At 43.1% G+C, this 22915-nt stretch overlaps 1 protein-coding gene across 9 annotated transcripts in view; it reads left to right on the forward strand.

The window, feature by feature from the left end:
• LOC140726068 (uncharacterized) overlaps window positions 1-22915 on the forward strand; it is a 31658-nt gene that overhangs the window by 4323 nt on the left and 4420 nt on the right. For 8 of the 9 annotated variants that reach the window (XR_012098561.1, XR_012098562.1, XR_012098560.1 and 5 more), the window contains exons 2-3: window positions 5794-5972; window positions 20799-20965. Coding sequence is in view for 3 of the 9 variants with exons in the window: in XM_073041996.1 (XP_072898097.1) it covers window positions 5822-5972; window positions 20799-20965 (318 nt within the window). In the remaining 6 variants the exon portion in view is untranslated. Of the gene's footprint in view, window positions 1-119; window positions 200-5793; window positions 5973-20798; window positions 20966-22915 lie in introns of those variants that run through there. The other variant, XM_073041998.1, reaches the window with a different exon arrangement.

Genomic DNA, 22915 nt, shown 5'->3' on the forward strand with positions numbered 1-22915 from the left:
AGATCCATTGTGAAAAGGTTTCAGAGTAAAAATTGTATCAATTAAATTCTTATCTTAATTCTTATTAATTAAATTATTATTGGAGCCTCCCTGCCCTCTATTGTGGACCTGTACTCTTCCAGGTTGAAGAAGAGGGCGGGGAACATCATAAAGGACTCCTCCCATCCTGCGCACGGACTGTTTGATCTGCTTCCATCTGGTAGGCGCTTCAGATCCCTCCAGACTAAGACTAATAGGCACTGGAGAAGTTTTTTCCCTACTGCGGTCACTTTGCTGGACAGTTAACTGCCGGTTAACTGTCGGCTAACTATTACTTGGATTGCACTACCTGTATGTATAATCTATATTTTCATTTATATTTATCATTATTGTTATGAGCAGAGAGACAACATCTGCCGGAAGTAAATTCCTTGTATGTGCATAGGTACTTGGCGATTAAAGCCTGATTCTGATTCTGATCTGGACATTTAGGAAATGTATGAAGTTGAGACTATCTCTAACAGATCCTGAAAACATTCAATACCTAGTCTATTCCACTCTTTAAAAACTGTATTAGTCAAGTCAAGGTTTAAAAAAATAATTAGAAAAAATGGGACTAGAAAGTGAAAAACCAAATATCCCAAAGGATTCTCTAAATTGTAACCAAATCCTCAAAGGATGTTTAACTACATAATTATCAGTTAAATTACTTAAGAATAGAGGAATTGAAGGACCAAAACGAGAAATAATAGAAAATTTATTAACAGAGGTAACTTCTGAAGAAACCCAAACTGGACAGTCATCACTATTAATATAATATAACCAAAACCTAAGCTAGTGTATGTTGACTGCCCAGTATTAAAACCTAAAATTGGGTTTTACATCCCCCATTTTTTTTTGTTTTCTGAAGATGAACTTTGTTTAATCAGGGAGTTTTATTCTTCCATAAAAAAGAAGATATAATCGAGTCTGAAGAGTCAAAAAAGGATTTAGGAATAAAAACAGGTAGGGGTTGAAATAAATATAAAAATTTAGGCAAAATATTCATTTTAATAGAATTGATATGTCCAATCAGTGATAAAGAAAGGGGAGACCAGTGTGATAGTACCTTCTTAACATATTCCAAAAGAGTGATAAAGTTTTCTTTAAAAAGAAATTTATAATTCCTAGTAATTGTTATACCCAAATAAGTAAATTGATTTCTTACAATTTGAAAAGGAAGGTCAGAGTTGACTGATACCAAATTATTCAAAGGAAAAAGTTCACTCTTATGAAGATTAAGTTTATATCCTGAGAACTGACTGAATTCAGAAAGTAAAGAAAGTACTGAGGGTAGAGAGGACTCCACATTAGAGATGTAGAGCAAAAGGTCACCAGCATAAAGCGACAACTTATGAGTGATACCCGTCCTTAAAATACCTGAGATGTCAACAAGTTCACAAAACGCAATGGCTAAAGGCTGTAAAGCCAAATCAAAAAGCAAAGGACTCAAAGGACATCCTTGTCTGGTTCCACGTTGGAGACTAAATGGTTTAGACCTCTGAGAGTTAGTAAGAACCTGTGCAGTGGGAGATAAATAAAGTAATGAAATTGGACCCAAAGTTAAATTTTTCTAATATTTTAAATAAGTAATTCCATTCAACCTGATCAAAGGCTTTCTCAGCGTCTAAAGAGATCATGCATTCCGAAGTTTCTTTAGAGGAAGAATAAATAACATTCAGTAAACGATAACTGATAAAATGAGAATAACAATTTTTAATAAATCCGGACTGGTCATCCGAGATAATACAGGCAGAATGTTTTCCATCCTATGAGCCAAAAGTTTAGATAAAATTTTAGCACCAACATTAACTAAAGAAATAGGTCTGTAGGAAGAGCAATCAGTTGGATCTTTATTCTTTTTGAGAATAAGGTTCAAAAAAGCTGAGGTCATCTATATTCGGAGCATAGAGATGAGCAAAAACCATTAGTTTGTTATCTAATTTCCCTGAGACCATAACGAACCACATGGGGTCATGTTGAATAAAGGCAACTGAATTGTCAATCAAAATCGAAGTACCTCTGGCCTTGGCTTGAAAGGAAGAATGAAAAGCTAGACCATTCCAACGCTTGAACAAACGTCCACAGTCAGATCTGCAAACGTGTTCCTTGTAAAAAAAAATTGAGGTATTCAGTTTCTTAATATAGGTAAAAATCTTATTGCGTTTCACAGAGTGGTTTAAACCTTTCACATTTAAACTAAGAAAATAAATATTGCGTACCATTTAAATATGTTTAAAACAGAGGTTAAACCTGGAATATACCAAAAATCCAAACCTTAAAATTCAAAATACTTAACCAAGCAATAGATGAGGTAGGGATAACCAAACAACTGATGAAAAGGAAAAAGAAAGAAAACAGCCCACTCCCGCCCACCTCCTCCCAAAGAAAAAATCACCCAAGAGAAGGTGAAAGATAATCTACTGATAAATCCCACCCCCAACATCCTACTAGCAGAGCTCCAAGAGAAGATAGATAGATAGATAGATACTTTATTCATCCCCATGGGGAAATTCAACTTTTTTTCCAATGTCCCATACACTTGTTGTAGCAAAACTAATTACATACAATACTTAACTCAGTAAAAAATATGATATGCATCTAAATCACTATCTCAAAAAGCATTAATAATAGCTTTTAAAAAGTTCTTAAGTCCTGGCGGTAGAATTGTAAAGCCTAATGGCATTGGGGAGTATTGACCTCTTCATCCTGTCTGAGGAGCATTGCATCGATAGTAACCTGTCGCTGAAACTGCTTCTCTGTCTCTGGATGGTGCTATGTAGAGGATGTTCAGAGTTATCCATAATTGACCGTAGCCTACTCAGCGCCCTTCGCTCAGCTACCGATGTTAAACTCTCGAGTACTTTGCCCACGACAGAGCCCGCCTTCCTTACCAGCTTATTAAGACGTGAGGCGTCCCTCTTCTTAATGCTTCCTCCCCAACACAAAGAAGAGGGCGCTCTCCACAACTGACCTATAGAACATCTTCAGCATCTCACTACAGACAATTAGTACAAAATGAAATCTAACAGAGACCAATTAACCTTCAAACGAACTGAAAAAATTCAAAACACAGTGCTTGCAAAAAATAATTACGAAGAAAACTTACTTCAGATAAGTCTATTAATTTTCTAAACAGAAAAAAAGAGATGAAAAAGGATTATTTATGAAAATATATTGAAAAAGAATAGTTCAAAGAAAGAAACAAACTACAAAAGTGCAACGAATTGATCAGTCAAACTGAGGGAACAAGGTTATATGAAGCAGGAATAAGCAGTTAAACTTCTGGAGTTGATGGATTAAATATTATTAAGAAGAACTAAAGAAGAATTGAAGAATTCAAAACATGTTAAAATACGATAAGAACAGAAACTATATGAGTATACGAGAATAGAAGAGAGAATTGCTCTAAAGAAAGACGCACTAAACCATTAGACTGCAAACTTCCAACAATAAAGAATTGGTCAAGCTAAGGAAGCATAGTTTATATGATACAGTATTAAGCAATTAATCTTCTGAACTTGATTTGGCCTGAAGAAAATAGTGCGCTTCCTCAATCGAAAGAAGCCACTTAGGAGGTCCATTTTTCAAAATGATCCTGAGGCGAGTGGAGTAATTTAGTGAAGGTTTATAGCCTTTGTTATATAACTCAGCCATGACATTTTTATACTTAAAACGTTCATTTAATACCTCGGGCGAATAATCTTCAAGCAGCCTTATCTTGTACTCTTCAAAGTTAATCACACCTAACTGATGAGCTTGGCAAATTATAGAAACCTTTGTTTGGAAATCATGAAAAGCAATTATCACAGGTCGAGGTTTTTGTTGAGAAGAGGATTTAAACACTGGGGCTCGGTGTGCCCGGTCTATTCTAGGTGGGGTATCCAAAACATCAGAAAACAAACGAGCCAACAGCTTTGCAAAAAATTCTGAAGGTCGATTGCCTTCGACCAACTCAGGAAGACCCAAAATTTGTATATTATTCCTTCTTGATCTATTCTCCATGGCGACAACCTTTTGTCTTAAAGAATCAACAATTTTCGATTGTTTATCTCCCAACTTTTCCAACTCATCCGTCTTAGTATCGAGTCTCGTTAAAGCATCTTCATGTTGTTGAATCTGAGTAGTATGTTCCCGTAACGTTTTTTGAATAGTCTGCAGCAGAATCTCCATTTGTTTAAGCTCTGTAGTAACTTTTAAACACACATCCGAAAGTTGTTCAGATGTTTCACTCTGAGCTTTCTGAATTAGCTCCGCAATAGCTTCCACAGTCACAGAAGGGTCCTCTTCCTTTTTAGAAGATTTAGCATGAGACATCATAAGACTCCAAAAGTAAGTTTTCATAACAGATTGGATTCAGTAATTTAAAAAGGACGGAGCCGTTCGAGAAACATGTCTACTCCATGCAATGCCAGTAGGAGGAGGAAGACTCCCACTGGCACACTTGGAGTACCGTAAGCAGTTTTGGGCCCCTCGTCTAAGTAAACGTGTTGGCATTGGAGAGGTTCATGAGAAAGATTCTGGGAATGAAAGGGTTAACATATGAGGAGCGTTTGATAGCTCTGGGCTCGTACTCACTGGAGTTTAGAAAAATGGTGGTGGGGGGGTGGCTATCTCATTGAAACCTACCAAAAATTGAAAGGTGTTCATAAAGTGGATATTTTCTATAGCTGGGGAGTCGAGGACCTCACAACAGAGGAACGTGGCTTTACAGCAGAGGTGAGGAGAAATTTCTTTTGCCGGAGGGTGGTGAGTCTGTGGAATTCATTGCCACAGATGGTTGTGGAGGCCAAGTCATTAAATATATTTGAAGTGGAAGTTGATAGATTCTTGATTAAGCCATAAAATATGGAAGCAGAATTAGACCATTTCTCCATTGAGTCTGCTCTGCAGTTTATTCACTCAGCAGGGAGGACTGGAAGAATTGGATCAGCCCATGATTGAATGGCAGAGCAGACTCGATGGGCTGAATGGCCTACTTCTGTTCCTATCTCTTATGGTCTTGTGGTACACCTTTAAGATCGGGGTTCAATTACGGTCTCTTCTGTAAGGGGTCTCTCCATTCATCCTGTGACTCTGTAGCTTTGGTTTCCTTCCGCATACGGGTTAGTTTGTTAAAAGTAATAGGCATACTATGTAAGTGTGTGACACTTGCGGGCTGCTCCAGCACAAACTCTCACTGTGGTCGTTGATGCAAAGCTGCAGTTCGTGGAATGTTTTTGTATTTTAATGTGCAATGTATATGAATGCAGACTTGCAATGAGACAGGCTGGTCACCCACCTCCTCACCAGGTCGGTGAGTCTGTGATTGGGCAGGATGTAGGAACAGCTGTGACCCCCTAATCAGGAAGACTGAAGTTTAAGGTCTAATGTTCGAGGTCCCATCGTCGGTGAGTCTGAAGTTTGAGGCCTGGAGTTCTCATTCATTGTCATCAGCGAGTCCTGGCTTTGAAAGCAATGGTCAAAAGTTGATTGAGGTCTGGAGGTGAAGGCTCGAGGGTGGGCCGAGAGTCTGCTGGGGGAGATGATGGCATAACGCCTGAGTGCACTGGAGGCTGGATGCCTATCTCCTGGGGTCAGAGGACTATGTATAAGTGCGGGTGGGAGGGCTGGAGAAACTGGGCTTGATTTGCTGTTTGTAGACATGCTGAGTTGGCACCAGAATGTGTGACAACACCTGTGGGCTGTCCCCTGCACATCCCTGGGTCAAACACATTTCACCCTCTTTCAATGTACATGTTCCTGTAATAAATAAAGGTTATCTTTATCTTTAAGGTACCTGGAGCAGGTGTGAACCCACAGTATGCCAAGGAGGCAGAGGCCAAAGAGCCTGAAGCACCTATGCCTAAGGAATGTGGCAGCTAATATGAAGAATGTGTGGGCCAAGGACTACACGGAGAATTACCTGAGCGAGTATTACTTCCTTTACCTTGTGGGGCCATTCAACGACCTGGGTAAAGGCACCTCGTGTACTCTTCTCCTTCTTACCCCCATTCCCAACCTCTCCATAATCCAAAACTCTGATCAGCAGCACCCAAAGAGTTGCCTCTTGTACAGATCCATGACGATAGAACAAATTACAGACAGTAATCTCATAAGGAGCTCAGTGTTTTAAGATTAAAAGTATACTTGGAATAGAGTTGTAGACTAGAACTTAACCAGGGGATGTATGTTCAGGAGGAAGGTAGAGCATTTCAGGGTAAAATGCTGAAAATAATATAATGGTATGTTATTTTATTCTCCCAGTTATGCGAGCTTCCAACCTGAAGGCATGAACATCGATTTCTCAAAATTTCCCCCTTCCTCACCCTTCCTTTTTTTCCATTTCCCCATTCTCGTTCCCCCTCCCCCTCTTTCTCTTCTCCTCACCTCCCTCTGGGTCACCTCCTCCTTCCCCGTCTCCCATGGTCCACTCTTCTCTCTTATCAGGTTCCTTCTTCAACCTTTACCTCTTCGGCCTCTCACCTCCCAGCTTCATAGAAAGGGTTCAGTGTAAAAGGTGGACAAAATTGAAAAGGGTGAATATAGGACGAATGGTGTTATGTTTGAGTGTATGCAATGTGTGGAATAAGGTCGATGAACTTGTAGCACAGTTAACAATTGGAAAGTATGATATTGTAGGCATCACTGAATCATGGCTGGGAGCTTAACGTCCAAGTATCATATTGTAGCGAAAGAACAGGCAGGTAGGCTGACAGGGTTGGCGTGGTTTTGTTGGTAAAAAATGTCAAATCATTAGAAAGGGGTGACATGTGGTAGGAAAGTGTTGAATCGTTGTGGGTAGAGCTGGGCATCTGTAAGGGTAAAAAGACCCTACCTAATGGGAGTTATATACTGTGGTAAGGATACGGCCTGCAAATTACAACAGGAGATCATAACAGTACAGTAGCTATTCCAGCTGCTACCATCCAGGAAACGGAACCACAGCATAAAAGCCAGGACCAACAGGCTCCGGGACAGCTTCTTCCACCAGGCCATCAGGCTGCTGAACTCTCGCTAATTTGAGTGTACTGTATGTTACATTGACTGTTCTGTTGTCTATCTTACTGCACATACTATTTATCACAGATTACTATAATTTACACATTGCACATTCAGATAGAAGTGCAATGTAAAGATTTTTACTTGTGTATAAAATAAAGTCAATTCAATTCAAAATGCATGCCCAAAGAACAAAGTTTCAATAGTCATGAGGGATTTCAATAAGCAGGTAAATTGGGAAAATTAGGTTGGTTTTGGATACCAGGAGAGGGAATTTGTAGAATTCCTATAAGATGGCTTTTGAGAGCAGCCGGTGGTTGAGCCCACTAGAGGATCAGCTATTCTGGACTGGGTGTTGTGCGAAGAATCAGAATTGATTGGAGTTTAAGGTAAAAGAACCCTTAGGGGAAAGTGATGATTCAATTCCCCCTGTAATTTGAGACGGAGAAGCTAAAGTAAGATGCATCAGAAGTGCAGTTGAGTAAATGGAATTACAGAGGCATGAGAGGGGAACTGGTGAAATTTGATAGGAAGAAACACTGGCAGAGATGACAGCAGAGTAGTAATGGCTGGAATTCCTGAAGGCAATTTGGAAGGCATAGGGTATCTACAGTTGCAAGATAAATTTTGTGAACCCTTTGCAGTTACTTGTGTTTCTGCATTAGTTACTTATAAAATGTGTTGTGGTCTTCATCTAAGTCACAATAATAGACAAACCCAATCTGGCCAAATTACTAACGCAAACAATTTCAGGGCACAGTTTTAAGGTGCTTGGCAGTAGGTACAGAAGAGATGTCAGGGGAAATTTTTTTATACAGAGAGTGGTGAGTGTGTGGAATGTGCTTCCGGCAGTGGTGGTGGAGGTGGATACAGTCGGATCTTTAAAGAGGCTCCTGGATAGGTGCATGGAGCTTAGAAAAATAGAGGACTATGGATAATTTCTAAAGTAAGTACATGTTTGGCACAGCATTGTGAGCCAAAGGGCCTGTATTGTGCAGTGGGTTTTCTGTTTTTCTAATTGTATTTTTCATGTCTTTATTGAACACATTGTTTAATCGTTCACATTCCAGGCTGGAAAAAGTATGTGAACCCTTGTATTTAATAACTGGTGGAGGCTCCTTTAGCAGCAATAACCTCCACCATTCGTTTTCTACAGTTGCTTATCAGACTTGCACAATGGTGAGGAGGAATTTTAGACCGTTCCTCCGTACAAAACTGTTTCAGTTCATCAATGTTTCTGGGATGCCTGTATGAACAGCCCTCTTCAGGTCATGCCACAGCAATTGGGTTAAGGTCTGGACTCTGACCTGGCCATTCCAAAATACAAATTTTCTTTTTAAATCATTCTGTTGTTGATTTATTCTTGTGTTTTAGGTCATTGTCTTGTTGCATCATCCAACTTCTATTCCTGGATTTAGTTGCTTCAGGTGTGATAGAGTAGGAGGGGCCAGAGGAGGAGGTGTTGCATTGCTTGTCCGAGAAAATCTTATGGCGGTGCTTTGGAAGGATAGATTACAGAGCTCCTCTAGGGAGGCTATTTGGGTGGAATTGAGGAATGGGAAAGGTGTAGTAACACTGATAGGAGTGTATTATAGGCCACCTAATGGGGCGCGTGAGTTGGAAGAGCAAATGTGTAAGGAGATAGCAGATATTTGTAGTAAACACAAGGTGGTGATTGTGGGAGATTTTAATTTTCCACACATAGATTGGGAAGCTCATTCTGTAAAAGGGCTGGATGGTTTAGAGTTTGTGAAATGTGTGCAGGATAGCTTTTTGCAACAATACATAGAAGTACCGACTAGAGATGGGGCAGTGTTGGATCTCCTGTTAGGGAATGCGATAGGTCAGCTGACAGATGTATGTGTTGGGGAGCACTTCGGGTCCAGTGATCACAATAGCATTAGCTTCAATATAATTATGGAGAAGGACAGGACTGGACCTAGAGTTGAGATTTTTGATTGGAGAAAGGCTAACTTTGAGGAGATGCGCAGGGATTTAGAGAGAGTGGAATGGGTCAAGTTGTTTTATGGGAAGGATGTAATAGAGAAATGGAGGTCATTTAAGGGTGAAATTATGAGGGTACAGAATCTTTATGTTCCTGTTCGGTTGAAAGGAAAGGTTAAAGGTTTGAAGCGCCATGGTTTTCAAGGGATATTAGAAACTTGGTTCGAAAAAAGAGGGATGTCTACAATAGATATAGGCAGCATGGAGTAAAGGAATTGCTCGAGGAATATAAAGAATGTAAAAGGAAACTTAAGAAAGAGATTAGAAAAGCTAAAAGAAGTTACGAGTTTGGTTTGGCAAATAAGGTGGAAGTAAATCCGAAAGGCTTCTACAGTTATATTAAAAGCAAGAGGATAGTGAGGGATAAAATTGGTCCCTTAGAGAATCAGGGTGGTCAGCTATGTGTGGAGCCGAGGGAGATGGGAGAGATTTTGAACGATTTCTTCTCTTCGGTATTCACTAAGGAGAAGGATATTGAATGGTGTAAGGTGTGGGAAACAAGTAAGGAAGTTATGGAACCTATGACAATTAAAGAGGTGGAAGTACTGGCGCTTTTAAGAAATTTAAAAGTGGATAAATCTCCGGGTCCTGACCGGATATTCCCCAGGACCTTGAGGGAAGTTTGTGTAGAGATAGCAGGAGCTCTGACGGAGATCTTTCAGATGTCATTAGAAACAGGGATTGTGCCGGAGGATTGGCGTATTGCTCATGTGGTTCCATTGTTTAAAAAGGGTTCTAGAAGTAAGCCTGGCAATTATAGACCTGTCAGTTTGACATCAGTGGTGGGTAAATTAATGGAAAGTATTCTTAGAGATAGTATTTATAATTATCTGGATAGACAGGATCTGATTAGGAGTAGCCAGCATGGATTTGTGCGTGGAAGGTCATGTTTGACAAACCTTATTGAATTTTTTGAAGTAGTTACGAGGAATGTTGACGAGGGTAAGGCAGTGGATGTAGTCTATATGGACTTCAGCAAGGCCTTTGACAAAGTTCCACATGGAAGGTTAGTTAAGAAGGTTCAGTCGTTAGGTATTAATGCTGGAGTAATAAAATGGATTCAACAGTGGCTAGATGGGAGATGCCAGAGAGTAGTGGTGGATAATTGTTTATCGGGATGGAGGCCGGTGACTAGCGGGGTGCCTCAGGGATCTGTTTTGGGCCCAATGTTGTTTGTAATATACATAAATGATCTGGATGATGGGGTGGTAAATTGGATTAGTAAGTATGCTGATGATACTAAGGTAGGAGGTGTTGTGGATAATGAGGTGGGTTTTCAAAGCTTGCAGGGAGATTTATGCCGGTTAGAAGAATGGGCTGAACGTTGGCAGATGGAGTTTAATGCTGAGAAGTGTGAGGTTCTACATTTTGGCAGGAATAATCCAAATAGAACATACAGGGTAAATGGTAGGGCATTGAGGAATGCAGTGGAACAGAGAGATCTAGGAATAACAGTGCATAGTTCTCTGAAGGTGGAGTCTCATGTAGATAGGGTGGTGAAGAAGGCTTTTGGAACGCTGGCCTTTATAAATCAGAGCATTGAGTACAGAAGTTGGGATGTAATGTTAAAATTGTACAAGGCATTGGTAAGGCCAAATTTGGAATATTGTGTACAGTTCTGGTCACCGAATTATAGGAAAGATATCAATAAATTAGAGAGAGTGCAGAGACGATTTACTAGGATGTTACCTGGGTTTCAGCACTTAAGTTACAGAGAAAGGTTGAACAAGTTAGGTCTCTATTCATTGGAGCGTAGAAGGTTGAGGGGGGATTTGATCGAGGTATTTAAAATGTTGAGAGGGATAGATAGAGTTGACGTGAATAGGCTGTTTCCATTGAGAGTAGGGGAGATTCAAACGAGAGGACATGATTTGAGAGTTAGGGGGCAAAAGTTTAAGGGAAACACGAGGGGGTATTTCTTTACTCAGAGAGTGATAGCTGTGTGGAATGAGCTTCCTGTAGAAGTAGTAGAGGCCAGTTCAGTTGTGTCATTTAAGGTAAAATTGGATAGGTATATGGATAGGAAAGGAGTGGAGGGTTATGGGCTGAGTGTGGGTAGGTGGGACTAGGTGAGATTAAGAGTTCGGCACGGACTAGGAGGGCCGGAATGGCCTGTTTCCGTGCTGTGATTGTTATATGGTTATATGGTTATAAGCTTCAGGTGACAGACTGCTACCCTGATATTCTTCTGTAAAATGTCTTGGTACATTTTTGAACTCATTGTTCCCTCAACAATTGCAAGCTGTCCAGGCCCTGGGGCAGCAAAGCAGCCCCAGACCATGATGCTCCCTCCACCGTGCTTCCCAGTTGGGATGAGGCTTTGGTGTTGGTGTACAGTGCCCTTTTTCCTCCAAACCTTTTTCTGCCAAAAAGTTCAACTTTTGTCTTATCTGTCCACGGAACATTGACCCTGAAGGGCTGTGAAACATCCAGGTGGATCTTTTGCAAGCTTGAGACGTGCAGCAATGTTTTCTTTTTGAGAGCAATGGTTTCCTCCATGGTGTCCTTCCACGAACACCATTCTTGTTCAGTACTTTTCTTATAGTTGTCACATGAACAGAGACTTCAGCAAGTTGTAGAGATTTCTGCAGGTCTTTTTCACCTTCAGCATGGCACATTGCGCTCTGATGTGATCTTTGCAGGATGCCCACCCCTAGGGAGAGCAGCAAAAATACCGAAAAAAGATCTCGTGCTTTCCCTGCATATGTCACAGCGGGGTATTGACCTGGTATTTCCTCAGGATCCTGGTGATCTTTGCAGAAACCAGACATTTCGGGAAGACAGGCAGTAGCAACTGTTTCCTCCTCGTTGTTAGGTTTCCTGGCAGCCTATACTTCCACAGTTTCTGGAAGGATCACCAGGATCCTGAAGAAATACCGGATACTACGATCCACAAACCCGTGGGGAAGCTCAAATCCCAGTTTCTGTGGGTCAAAGATGACCTGGGACTCAGGACGGCTGGGATTCCCTGTGAGTACGGAGCAGCGTCTATCGGTCAGACGGAACGCACGGTGGAAACACGCATTAAGGAGTACAGGAGGTGTATCCGTTTGCGTTACTCAGACAGATCGGCAGTAGCAGAACACTGCATTCACAATGGCCATAGGATTGACTTCGACAGCACAAACTGCTGCTCCGATGGATTTTAGGACTGCCTGGTGAATGAAGCCTTTTGAAATAAAACCAGAGAAAAAGAATTTTAACAAGGATGAAGGTCTGGCTCTAAGTAAGAACTGGAATTTGAAAGTAAGCAAGGAGGGGCAGTGGAAACCTGATTGTATAGTCCTCATCGAATCAACAGGGATGAACGATGGGTGTATCAATACCACTGGACTAGACATGCCCAGACATATTCTGCATGGAGGTCGGTGACCAGTGGAGTGCCTCAGGGATCTGTTCTGGAACCCTTACTCTTTGTGATTTTTATAAATGACCTGGATGAGGAACTGGAGAGATGGGTTAGTAAGTTTGCTGATGACACAAGGTTGGAGGTGTTGTGGATAGTGTGGAGGGCTGTCAGAGGTAACAGAGGGACATTGATGGGATGCAAAACTGGGCTGAGAAGTGGCAGATGGACTTCACCCAGATAAGTGTGAAGTGGTTCATTTTGGTAGGTCAAATATGATGGCAGAATATAGTATTAATGGTAAGACTCTTGGCAGTGTGGAGGATCAGAGAGATCTTGGGGTCCGAGTCCATAGGACACTCAAAGCAGCTGCGCAGGTTGACTGTGTGGTTAAGAAGGCATACGGTGTATTGGCCTTCATCAATCGTCCAATTGAATTTAGGAGCCGAGAGGTAATGTTGCAGCTATATAGGACCCTGGACAGACCCCACTTGGAGTACTGTGCTCAGTTCTGGTCGCCTCGCTATGGGAAGGACGTGGAAGCCACAGAAAGGGTGCAGAGGAGATTTACAAGGATGTTGCCTGGACTGGGGAGCATGCCTAATGCGAATAGGTTGAGTGAATTTGGTCTTTTCTCCTTGGAATGGCAGAGGATGAGAGGTGACCTGATAGAGGTGTATAAGATGATGAGAGGCATTGATCGTGTGGTTAGTCAGAGGCTTTTTCCCAGGGCTGAAATGGTTGTCACAAGAGGACACAGGTTTAAGGTGCTGGGGAGTAGGTACAGAGGAGATGTCAGGGGTTAGTTTTTTACTCAGAGTGGTGAGTACGTGGAATGGGCTGCCAGCGGTGGTGGAGGCGGATATGATTGGGTCTTTTAAGAGACTTTTAGATAGGTACATGGAGCTTAGAAAAATAGATGGCTATGGGTAAGCCTAGTAATTGCTAAGGTAGGGACATGTTCGGCACAACTTCGTGGGCCGAAGGGCCTGTATTGTGCTGTAGGCTTTCTATGTTTCTATGTTTCTACATCATCCCTGATGAAAATTGAATTGGTGTGGGTATCCAGCTGGAAGCCCAAGAAAAGTTAACGGTACTGAATTTCCTCCATTTGTAGGCAATTTCTCTTACTGTGCACAGATGAACACTCAGGACTTTAGAAATGCTTTTGTAGCCTTTTCCAGCTTCCTGCATCTCTACAATTCTTCTTCTAAAGTCTTCTGAATATTGTTTTGATTGAGGCGTGGTGCACATAAACAGATCTTTCTTGAGAAGCACAGGCTCTGTCAGTAACCTGACTCTGTGTGTCTTTTCTAATAGGACAGGGAACCTCTATAGCCCACACCTCCAATCTTATCTCATCAGATGTGAGAGAATAGGACCAATCAAGTATGACAGTGGAAAAGTGTGTATGGAACCGGAAGAGATAGCAGAGGTACCTAATGAATACTTTGCTTCAGTATTTGCTATGGAAAAGGATCTTGGCATTTGTATGGATGACTTACAGTGGATTGAAAAGCTTGAGCATATAGACATTAAGAAGGAGGATGTGCTGAAGGTTTTGGAAAGCTTCAAATTGGATAAGTCTCCGGGACCGGATGAGATGTACCCCAGGCTACTCTGGGAGGTGAGGGAGGAGATTGCTGAGCCTCTGGCGATGATTGTTGCATCATCAATGGAGACGGGAGGGGTTCCGGAGGATTGGACCTGTGAGTCTTTCAGTGTTGGTAAGTTATTGGAAAAGATCCAGAGAGGCAGGATTTATGAATATTTGGAGAGGCATAATATGATTAGGAATAGTCAGCATGGCTTTGTCAAAGGCAGGTTGTGTCTTATGAGCCTGATTACATTTTTTGAGGATGTGACTAAACACATTGATGAGGGTAGAGCAGTAGATGTAGTGTATATGGATTTCAGCAAGGCATTTGATAAGGTGCCCCATGCAAGGCTTATTGAGAAAGTAAGGAGGCATGGGATCCAAGGGGACATTGTTTTGTGGATCCAGAACTGTATTGCCCACAGAAGGCAAAGAGTGGTTGTAGACAGGTCATATTCTGCATGGAGGTTGGTCACCAGTGGTGTGGTTGAGTGAACTCGGCCTTTTCTCCTCGGAGTGACAGAGGATGAGAGGTGACCTGATAGAGGTGTACAAGATAATGAGAGGCATCGATCCTGTGGATAGTCAGAGACTTTTTCTCATGGCTGAAATGGCTAAAATGAGAGGGCACCGTTTTAAGGTGCTGGGGAGTAGGTACAGAGGAGATGTGAGGGGTAAGTTTTTTATGCAGAGAGTGGTGAGTGCGTGGAATGGGCTGCTGGCAACGGCGGTGTAGGTGGGTTCGATAGGGTCTTTTTGGAGACACCTGTATAAGTACGTGGAGCTTAGAAAAATAGAGGGCTATGGGTAAATGTAGGTAATTTCTAAAGTAGGTATGTACGGCACAGCATTGTGGGCTGAAGGGCCAGTATTGCGCCGTAGGTTTTCTCTGTTTCATTGGCTAGAACACCTGACACCAAATACCTATTGTAGAAGGCATTACCCCAGAGGTTCGCATACCTTTTTGAACCTAGACTGTGACTGTTTAAATTAGTGGTCACCAACCAGTCGATCACGATCTTTGAGACTTCCCCAGTAGATCCTGAAAAAAAAAGAAAAATGCGCATCAGGCAGAAAAGACCGGAAGCAAAACCCCGCAACCCGGAAACAACCTCTCCCCACAAACAGCTCTCCGCAGCGGGAGCACCGATAAACCTCTCCCCACCGGGAGCACCGCTACATCACCATGATCCTAATCGGCATCAGCCTACCTTTATAATGCTCACATTACAACACTTCTCCCCCTTCAAATTCCAACATTCCCCAAATGTAAAAAATTGGGAAACAAAAAACAATGGTGTCATTAGCTTGCGTACCTCTGAAACTTATACTAGTGTCTCAGTAAAAGCACCTGAAAAACGTGGCAGGTTCAACATTCAGTCTAACAAAGGAAACTGTCCATTCAAACATTCAGACTGTCAGGGGGTTTGTGAGGGCGCCGTGCTGCAACAGATGAAAATTAGTAAATCTAAGTACAGGAGCTGTCTTATTGACAGACACCTCACAGACTGTCTCAGACTGGCTGTCTGTAATTAGGAGCCAAATTTCAGGGAACTAGCAGGAAGTATTCAGCCCCAGTCATCACAGTCAATTTTTATTCATTTATTTTTTGCGTTGAAATAAAATTACATAATGAACATAGAATCAAAGGTGTTGTAATGTGAGCATTATAAAAATAAGTAATACCAATTAAGATAATGGTAACAGCAACATTCCTGCTACGGAAAGCCGCCTGCAAAGAGAGACTGCTTCCGGGGCTCCGCTTCCGGTCCCTTCTGCCCGGTGCGAGTGCGTGTGTGTGTCTAAACGATTTAGTAGGTCGATCTTGCCTTTCACTAAGGCCAAGGTAGAGGATCTTGGGTTTAAAAAGGTTGGTGGCCACTAGTTTAAATGGTGTCACAAACATGAGGAAATCTGCAGCTGCTGGAAATTCAAGCAACACACACAAAATGCTGGTGGAACACAGCAGGCCAGGCAGCATCTCTAGGGAGAAGTATAGTCGACGTTTCGGGCCGAGACCCTTCGTCAGGACTAACTGAAAGGAAAGAGAGTAAGAGATTTGAAAGTGGGAGGGGGAGGGGGAAATCCAAAATGATAGGAGAAGACTGGAGGGGGTGGGGTGAAGCTAAGAGCTGGAAAGTTGATTGGCATAAAGGATTCAGATCTGGAGAAGGGAAAGGATCATGGGATGGGAGGCCTTGGGAGAAAGAAAGGGGGAGGGGAGCACCAGACGGAGATGGAGGACAGGCAAAGAGTGATTGTGAGAGGGAAAAAATAAGGGGGGGGAATAAATAAATCAGGGATGGTGTAAGAAGGGGAGGAGGGGCATTAATGGAAGTTAGAGAAGTCAATGTTCATGCCATCAGGTTGGAGGCTACCTAGACAGAATATAAGGTGTTGTTCCTCCAACCTGAGTGTGGATTCATCTTGACAGTAGAGGAGGTCATGGATAGACATATCAGAATGGGAATGGGACGTGGAATTAAAATGTGTGGCCACTGGGAGATCCTGCTTTTTCTGGCGGACCGAGCATAGGTGTTCAGCGAAACGGCCTCCCAGTCTGCGTCGGGTCTCACCAATATATAAAAGGCCACACTGGGAGCACCGGACGCAGTATACCACACCAGCCGACTCACAGGTGAAGTGTCGCCTCACCTGGAAGGACTGTCTGGGCCCTGAATGGTGGTGAGGGTGGAAGTGTAAGGGCAGGTGTAGCACTTGTTCCGCTTACAAGGATAAGTGCCAGGAGGGAGATCAGTGGGAAGGAACGGGGGGGAACGAGTGGACAAGGGAGTCGCGTAGGGAGTGACCCCTGCGGAAAGCAGAAAGGGGGGGGAGGGAAAGAAGTGCTCAGTAGTGGGATCCTGTTGGAGGTGGCGGAAGTTACGGAGAATTATATGTTGCACCCGGAGGCTGGTGGGGTGGTAGGTGAGGACGAGGGGAACCCTATCCCGAGTGGGGTGGCAAAAATTTAAATGGTGTACTCAGTATTGATGAGAAGTACAATTGTTTGTGAGTTATTAGTTTGCGGATTTTGTTTCTACTATTGTGACATGGATGAAGGTCAGACCACATTTTCTGAGTAATTATTACAGAAAACCAAGTAATTGCAAAGGGCTCACAAACTTTTTCTTGCAACTGTACATCCAAAAGAGGAAGAAGTTTTCTAAAGATGAAGGTCTCACAACTGTGGCTAACAAGAGAAGTCAAGGCCAACATAAAAGACACAGAGAGGGCATATAATAAGAGCAAAAATTCATAGCAAGTTAGAAGCTTGGGAAGCTTTTAAATACCAACAGAAATCAGCTAAAGTCACTAAAGAGGAAAAGATGGAATACAAAAGTAAGCTAGCCAATAATATTAAACAGGATATCAAAAGTTTCTTCAGATACACACGTGTAGAAGAGAGGCGAGAGTGGATATCAGACTGCTGGAAAAGTAGTCTGGAGAAGTAGTAATGGTGGACAAGGAAATGATGGATAAACTGAAGTATTTTGCATCAGTCTTCACCATGGAAGACGCTAGCAGTATGGTGAAAGTTCAAGAGTGTCGGGGTGGAAGTGTGTGAAGTTGCCGTTACCAGAGAGAAGTTTCTTGGGAAATTGAAATGTCTGAAGGGAGATGAGCCATGTGGACCAGATGGGATCTGAAAGAGGCGGCTGTAGAGATAGTGGAGGCATTAGTAATGATCTTTCAAGATTAGATCATGAGGACACTCAGTCCTCGTTTATTGTCATTTAGTAATGCATGCATTAAGAAATGATACATTGTTCCTCCAGTATGATATCACAAAAACACAAGACAGACCAAGACTAACCGACAAAAACCACATAATTATAACATATAGTTACAACAGTGCAATCTAATGCGTAATTTGATAAGGGCAGACCATGGACACGGTAAATGAAAGTCTCAAAGTCCTCGATAGCCCATCATCTCACGTAGATGGCAGAAGGAAGAAAAACTCTTCCTGCCATGAACCTCCAGCGCCGCAAAGCTTCCCGATGCAGCCTCTGGAAGCACCCGACCACAGCCGACTCTGAGTCCGTCCGAAAACTTCGAGCATCCGACCAGCCCTCCGACACCGAGCACCATCTCTGCCGAGCGCTTCGATCCCGGCCCCGGCTGCCAAGCAACAGGCAAAGCTGAGGATTCGGGGCCTTCCTCCTGGAGATTTTTCGATCGCACCGTAGCAGCGGCAGTGAAACAGGCATGTCAGAAATTTCACCAGATGTTCCTCCGTGCTTCTCACGTCCGTCCCCATCAAATCAGGATTGTACATGGCCCCTACTTACAGATAACAGATATTCATTCCTGGAGTGGCCGCACGCGCACTGCCGTCACGCCGCCATTTTCAAGTTTTTTCAAAGAATCCCTAGATCCTGGAATGATTCCAGAAGACTGGAAAATCACTCCACTCTTCAAGAAGGGAGAGAGGCAGAGAAATGAAATTACAGGCCAGTTAGTCTGACCTCAGTGGTGGGAAGATGTTGGAGTTGATCGTTAAGGATGAGGTTTTGGGGTACTTGGAGGCATATGATAAAATAGGCTGTAGTCAGCATGGTTTCCTCAAGAGAAAATCTTGCCTGACAAATCTGTTGGAATTCTTTGAAGAAATAACAGTCAGGATAGACAAAAGAGAATTGGTTGATGTTGTGTAGTTGGACTTTTCAGAAGCCTTTTACGATGTACCACGTATGAGGGTGCTCAACAAGTTATGAGCCCATGGTGTTACAGGAAAGATTCTAGCGTGGATAGAGCAGTGGCTGATTGGCAGGAGGCAAAGAGTGGGAATAAAGGGAGCCTTTTCTGGCTGGCTGCTGGTGAATAATGATGTTCCATAGGTGGCTTCTTTTTATGTTATATGTCAATTATTTGGATGCCAAGTTGATGGTTTTGTTGCAAAGTTTGCAGATGATACAAAGATAGGTGGAGGGGAAGGTAGTTTTGAGGAAGTAGAGAGGCTACAGAAGAACTTGGACAGATTAGGAGAATGGGCAAAGAAATGGCAGATGGAATACAGTGTTGAGAATTGTATGGACCTGCACTTTGACATAATAATAAAAGGGTTGACTATTTTCTAAATGGTGAGGAAGTTCAAAAATCTGAGGTGCAAAGGGACTTGGGAGTCCTTGTGCAGGATTCCCTGAAGGTTAATTTGGAGGTTGAGTCGGTGGTGAGGAAGGCAAATGCAATGTTAGCATTCATTTCAAGAGGACTAGAATATAAAAGCAAGGATGTAATGTTGAGTCTTTATAAAGCACTGGTGAGGCCTCACTTGGAGTATTGTGAGCAGTTTTGGGCCCCTTATTTTAGAAAGGATGTGTTGAAACTAGGGTAGGTTCAAAGGTGGTTGAATGGCTTGTCGTATGAAGAGCATTTGACGGCTCTGAGCCTGTATTCACTGGAATTCTGAAGAATGAGGGGCGACCTCACTGAAACCTGTTGAATGGTGAAAGGCCTCGATAGAGAGGATGTTTCTTCTGGTGGGAAAGTCTGGGACCAGAGGACAGGGCCTCAGGATAGAGGGGCGTCCTTTTAGATCAGGAGTTCATTTCGTCCGAGTGGTGAATCTGTGGAATTTGTTCCCCAGGTGGCTGTGGAGGCCAAGTCATTATGTACATTTAGGGCAGAGGTTGATAGGTTCTCGATTTGTCAGGGCATGAAGAACACAGAGAGAAGGCAGGAGATTGAAGCTGCGAGGAAAATTTCATCAGCCGTGGTGAAATGGTGGAGCAGACTCAATAGGCTAAGTGGATGAATTCTGTTCCTTTATCTCATTGTCTTTTAAACCCTAGAGTTAGACCGCACTTTGAATATTGTGTTCAGTTCATGTCACCTCATTACAGGAAGGATATAGAAGCTTTAGTGAGGGTGCAGAGGAGATTTACCAGGATTAGAGAGCATGTCTTATGAGGACCAGTTGAGCAAGCTAGGATTTTCTCTTTGGAGCGAAGGACGACAAAAGGTGATTTGATAGAGATGTACAAGTTGATAGATCGAGTGGACAGTCAGAGGCTTTTCCCAGGGTGGAGATGGCTAATACGAGGGGACATTGTTTTATGGTGATTGGAGGGATGATTAAGGGGGATGTTTGAAGGTAAGTATTTTACACAGAGAATGGTAAGTGTGTGGAACCACTTGCCGGAGGAGGTGTTTGAGGCAGATACATTCAGGGCATTTAAGAAACTCTTCGATGGGTTCATGGATGATGGAAAAATGGACGGCTATATAGGAGGGAAGAGTTAGATTGATTTTGGGGTAGCTAATTAGGTTGGCACAACATTATGGGCCAAAGGGCTGTACTGTGTTGAAGTGGTCCATGTTCTTACTACACCTCCCACCTCCCCCCTCACCTGTCACCTGCCGCACATGCTCTTTTCCCTCCTCTCACCTTCTTATTCTGGATTCTCCTGATTCCTTTCCAGTCCTGATAAAGGGTCTCATCCTGGAACAATGACTGCTTATTCGCTCCTGACCTGCTGAGTTCCTCCAGCAGTTTGTGACACCCGAGACTGGAGGTGGTGCTGAAAATTGATGGTATTTGTGGAAGACTCGGTGACTGTTTTCCATGTGACATAGGAGCATTTGGCCTGTCGAGTCTACTCTGCCATTCCACCTTGGCTGATTTCTGATCCCTCTCAACCCTATTCGCCTGCATTCTTCCTGTAACCATTGATGTCCAAGAATGTATCAACCTCCACTTTAAATATAGCCAATGACTTGGCCTCTCCAGCTGTCTGTGTCTCCCACAGCCCTGGGTTGACCTGTACCGTGACCCTCTACCCTCATCCCCGCCAGCTGTTAACTCTGTGTCTGTCCACCCTAACATGTCTCGTTCTTGGCCACCAGCCTCCAACCTGGTCCAGGATCTGCTGCAGCTGTTGGGTAAAACTCGTCGGCTGAACCGAGCTTTTCTTCACCTGCTATTGGTGCCCCACCTGTTGGAGCTGAGTCTGAGGAACTGCTCTGGGCTGGTCAATAACACCATCGGCCGGATCATTAGTGCCCGATGCCAGGTAATCCTACTGTCTGCTCTAATAGAACACAGAACAGGCCCCTTGACCTACAATGTTGTACAACATTTTACCAAGTCCAAAGTCAACGTAACACTTTTCACCCACATTTTTTATCATCCGTCTGTCTATTTGAGTTTCTTAGATATCCCTAATGTATCTGCCTGTACCTCCCGGCAGCACTTTCCACACACCGAACACTCTCTGTGTAAAATCCTACTCCTATACCTTCCTCAGATCGCTGTGTATCAGAATAAAGTCTCTGTCTGTCAACTCAATGTCTGCCCCTTGTTTTGTACACCTCTGTCAGCCAACTTGCATCCTCCTTCATCCAAAGAAAAAAGCCCAGCTTGTTCAGCCTATCCTTATAAGACATAGACAATAGACAATAGGTGCAGGAGTAGGCCATTTGGCCCTCCGAGCCAGCACCACCATTCACTGTGATCATGGCTGATCATCCACAATCAGTACCCCGTTCCTGCCTTCTCCCCATATCCCTGACTCCGCTATCTTTAAGAGCTCTATCCAACTCTTTCTTGAAAGCATCCAGAGAATTGGCCTCCACTGCCTTCTGAGGCAGAGCATTCCATAGATCCACAACTCTCTGGGTGAAAAAGTTTTTCCTCAACTCTAAATGCAGTTCTAAATGGCCTACCCCTTATTCTTAAACTGTGGCCTCTGGTTCTGGACTCCCCCAACATTGGGAACATTTTCTCTGCCTCTAGCCTGTCCAATGCCTTAATAATCTTACATGTTTCAAGCAGATCCCCTCTCATCCTTCTAAATTCCAGTGTATACAAGCCCAGTCGCTCCAATCTTTCAATATATGACAGTCCCGCCATCTCGGGAATTAACCTCTTGAACCTACATTGCACTCCCTCAATAGCAAGAATGTCCTTCCTCAAATTTGGAGACCAAAACTGAACACAATACTCCAGGTGTGGTCTCACCAGGGCCCTGTACAGCTGCAGAAGGACCTCTTTGCTCCTATACTCAGCTCCCCTTGTTATGAAGGCCAACATGCCATTAGCTTTCTTCACTGCCTGCTGTACCTGCATGCTTACTTTCAGTGACTGATGAACAAGGGCACCTAGATTTCGTTGTACTTCCCCTTTTCCTAACTTGACACCTTTCAGATAGTAATCTGCCTTACTGTTCTTGCCACCAAAGTGGATAACCTCACATTTATCCAAATTAAACTGCATCTGCCATGCATCTGCCCACTCACCCAACCTGTCTGACTCACCCTGCATTCTCATAACATCCTCCTCATATTTCACACTGTCACCCAGCTTTGTGTCATCAGCAAATTTGCTAATGTTACTTTTAATCCCTTCATCTAAATCATTAATGTATATTGTAAATAGCTGCGGTCCCAGCACCAAGCCTTGCGGTACCCCACTAGTCACTGCCTGTCATTCTGAAAAGGACCTTTTAATCCCTACTCTTAGTTTCCTGTCTGTCAACCAATTTTCTATCCATGTCAATACCCTACCCCCAATACCATGTGCTCTAATTTTGCCCACTAATCTCCTATGTGGGACTTTATCAAAGGCTTTCTGGAAGTCCAGGTACACTACATCCACTGGCTCTCCTTTGTCCATTTTCATAGTTACATGCTCTCTAATCCTGGTAGCATCCTGGTAAATCTCCTCTGTACCCTCTATAAAGCTTCTACACCTCCTGTAAAGAGCGACTAGAACTGAACACAACACTCTAAATATGGTCTAACCACAGTTTTTATAGAGTTGCAACCTTGTGGCTCCAAAACTCAATCCTAGACTAATGAAGGCCAGCACACTATACACTTTATTAACCACTCTATCAACTTGCAAAGCAAAGTTGAGTAATTGATGGACATGGACCCCCAAGATCCCTCTGTTCCTCCATAAGACATAGGAGCAGAACTGAGCCATTTGGCCAGTCGAGTCTGTTCCACCATTTCATCATAGC

Source organism: Hemitrygon akajei, chromosome 4 (genome assembly GCF_048418815.1).
Source record: "Hemitrygon akajei chromosome 4, sHemAka1.3, whole genome shotgun sequence".
Classification (NCBI taxonomy): domain Eukaryota; kingdom Metazoa; phylum Chordata; class Chondrichthyes; order Myliobatiformes; family Dasyatidae; genus Hemitrygon; species Hemitrygon akajei.